Below are 2,500 nucleotides of genomic sequence, written 5' to 3' on the forward strand. Positions count from 1 at the left end.
GTGTCTGTCTGTGTCTGTCTGTGTGTGTCTGTGTGTGTCTGTGTGTGTCTGTGTGTGTCTGTGTGTGTCTGCGTGCGTGCGTGCGTGCGTGCGTGCGTGCGTGCGTGCGTGCGTGCGTGCATTGTATACAAATTACTGTTGTTTCCATTGTCAGAATGTATGAAGGAGTTCGAAACCACCCTATACTGTACCCCTTCAATGGAGCTCTTACATTTCTGTCTGTCTGTCTGTCTGTCTGTCTGTGTCTGTGTGCGTGTGTCTGTGTGCGTGTGTGCGTGTGTGTGTGTGTGTGTGTGTGTGTGCGCGTGCGCGTGTGCGTGTGCGCGCGAGTGTGTGAGTGTGTTCCACACAAACTACTTCATGGATCCAGGGATGTCTGTGCTCATCGACCGGGTCTCTCCATCATCACCACAGCATTATTTGCATCCTTGACACACACACACGCACACGCGCACGCACACGCACACGCACCTTTCACACACACCTTACACACACACCTTTCACACGCACCTTTCACACGCACCTTTCACACACACCTTTCACACTCCAGTCCAACATACATTATTACACTTACATGTTCACACTTGCACTTCTTCTCGCCTTACGTTTCAAAGTGTAAGTTTTCATTTCTGTTCAGTATTGTATACAAATTACTTTTGTTTCCATTGTCAGAATGTATGAAGGGGTTCGAAACCACTTAGCCCTCCTAGTGATGCAACACCTTCAGCTTTGCTAGTTATTTTGGGCTATATCCAACAGCCATGAAACTTACAATTCATTAAATTTATCTAATTTGAGCTTATCTGAAATAGGCAGTTCAATAGGCAGCTAAATTGCGAAGGCTGTACCACATATTGTACATTCAATAGAAGCTGAATACCAGTGCTGACAAGGCAGTTGTTACCTGCCTTGCTCAAAACCACCCGCATACACTGTGCTTGTGTCAGCAAAAAACGTACAAGCAAGCAAGACCATGCTTTCCCATTCCACATCATATTGTAATGAAAATGCGCCATGTGGTGGAAAAAAAGCAAAAAAATATAAGATCCGGCATCAATCTGTGAATCCAGTCTGCAGGTCCCACAGGGTTTAGTTTTATAAGCAAATGGAATTTGTGGAGCGTGAAGATGTTCATTTCCTCATCTAAGGAATGTCATTCTGGTTAAGGTGAGAGGAAACTAGTGCTTATATTTGGCTAGAACCCACACCTTTTGCACTGACATGCAGTGACATGTCAGGGTGTGAAGAATAGCTATTGTCCCACTTTGCTAGAGACAGCCAGGGTGTGTCAGTGAGTGCTAACCTACGCCTCAACCCCTCATCCTGACAAGGTCAGGGACTCTTTCCATTATTTTACCTCGGTCACATGATGTCATTGACAGCAGAAGTTTGATTCAATAGCTCGCACAAGCACAAAGCAAAGGTCATTTTCTTAATCAGGCCTGATGAAGACCCTGTTGGGTCGAAAACGTTGTATGACCTAAATACATTTTAGAAGCGGAGCTAAAGTGCGCTGACTTCTACTCTTTTCCACTATCAGATGTCGTGAGCAGTCAGTCACTCACCTGGTCAATCTCCATGAGTTTGGGGAAGGCCCCCGGCCATTCGATGGCCACCTTCACAATGTCCGCCGGTGGAGGCATGGCTGCACTCCGCGATGTCCGCGATGGAGAGAAGGAAGAACGAAAAGATGGAGGGCCGGATGGATGGATGGATGGATGGACGTAGGGAGGTGCCCTCTGGTCCCCTCCTCAGGTGACCGGGGCAACCAGAGAGGCGGAGTCTTTAGCTGCTGCTACGCGACGAGGGCAGGGGGAGGAGAGGAGAGGGGGGAGCGGGTGGTGAAGACTGTCTCACTGCTGTCCGCCTCTCATCCAAGCCTGCCAAGAAACAGAGGTACAAAAAAACAATAAGATGTTAAAATCAACAGTGATCATCAAGCACATGGCTATTCATTAAAGGGACACTGTGCAGGAAATGGTCAAAAAAGGTACTGCAACTATGCTGCTCATTGAAACTGGGCTGCCTCTTGCCAAATTTGATCTTTACATGAAAGTTTACAAAGTAATGAATAAATATTTTCTAGTATGGTCCAAGTACATCAGTCATTTTTGCAGCTAAAAATAGCTATTTTTGGAAATTCAAAATGGCGGACCATGGAGAAGATCCCCCTTTTCATGTATGAAAAGTGTAATTTTTCCAGTCATAATGAATACTTAGAATTTGATGCTGGTGGTAAGTATTCATGAAAAAGGCAACATTAGTGGATGGGCAGCATGAATTCTGGAAATAAACAACTAAAAATCTCATAGTGTCCCTTTAATGCAACTACATTTTTGTTACATTTTGTAGCTCATGCTGGCACTTGGCCAGGACGCCCTTGTAAAAAAAAAAATTAAAAATAAATTTTCCTGGAAAAATAAAGGTAATTTTAAAAAAAAGTGATAGTGAAAAAGTGAAAATGATAGTTATGACAGTTACTTGCATTCTTTCTATAACT

The 2,500-nt window shown here is 44.5% G+C and overlaps 1 protein-coding gene across 1 annotated transcript in view; it reads right to left on the bottom strand.

The window, feature by feature from the left end:
• LOC134436043 (engulfment and cell motility protein 1-like) overlaps positions 1–2,500 on the bottom strand; it is a 116,751-nt gene that overhangs the window by 88,024 nt on the left and 26,227 nt on the right. Inside the window, exon 2 of the mRNA XM_063185071.1 lies at positions 1,566–1,880. Coding sequence (XP_063041141.1) covers positions 1,566–1,643 — 78 coding nt within the window. The 5' untranslated portion in view covers positions 1,644–1,880. The remainder of the gene's footprint in view (positions 1–1,565; positions 1,881–2,500) is intronic.

This window comes from Engraulis encrasicolus, chromosome 20 (assembly GCF_034702125.1).
Source record: "Engraulis encrasicolus isolate BLACKSEA-1 chromosome 20, IST_EnEncr_1.0, whole genome shotgun sequence".
Taxonomy (NCBI): Eukaryota; Metazoa; Chordata; class Actinopteri; order Clupeiformes; family Engraulidae; genus Engraulis; species Engraulis encrasicolus.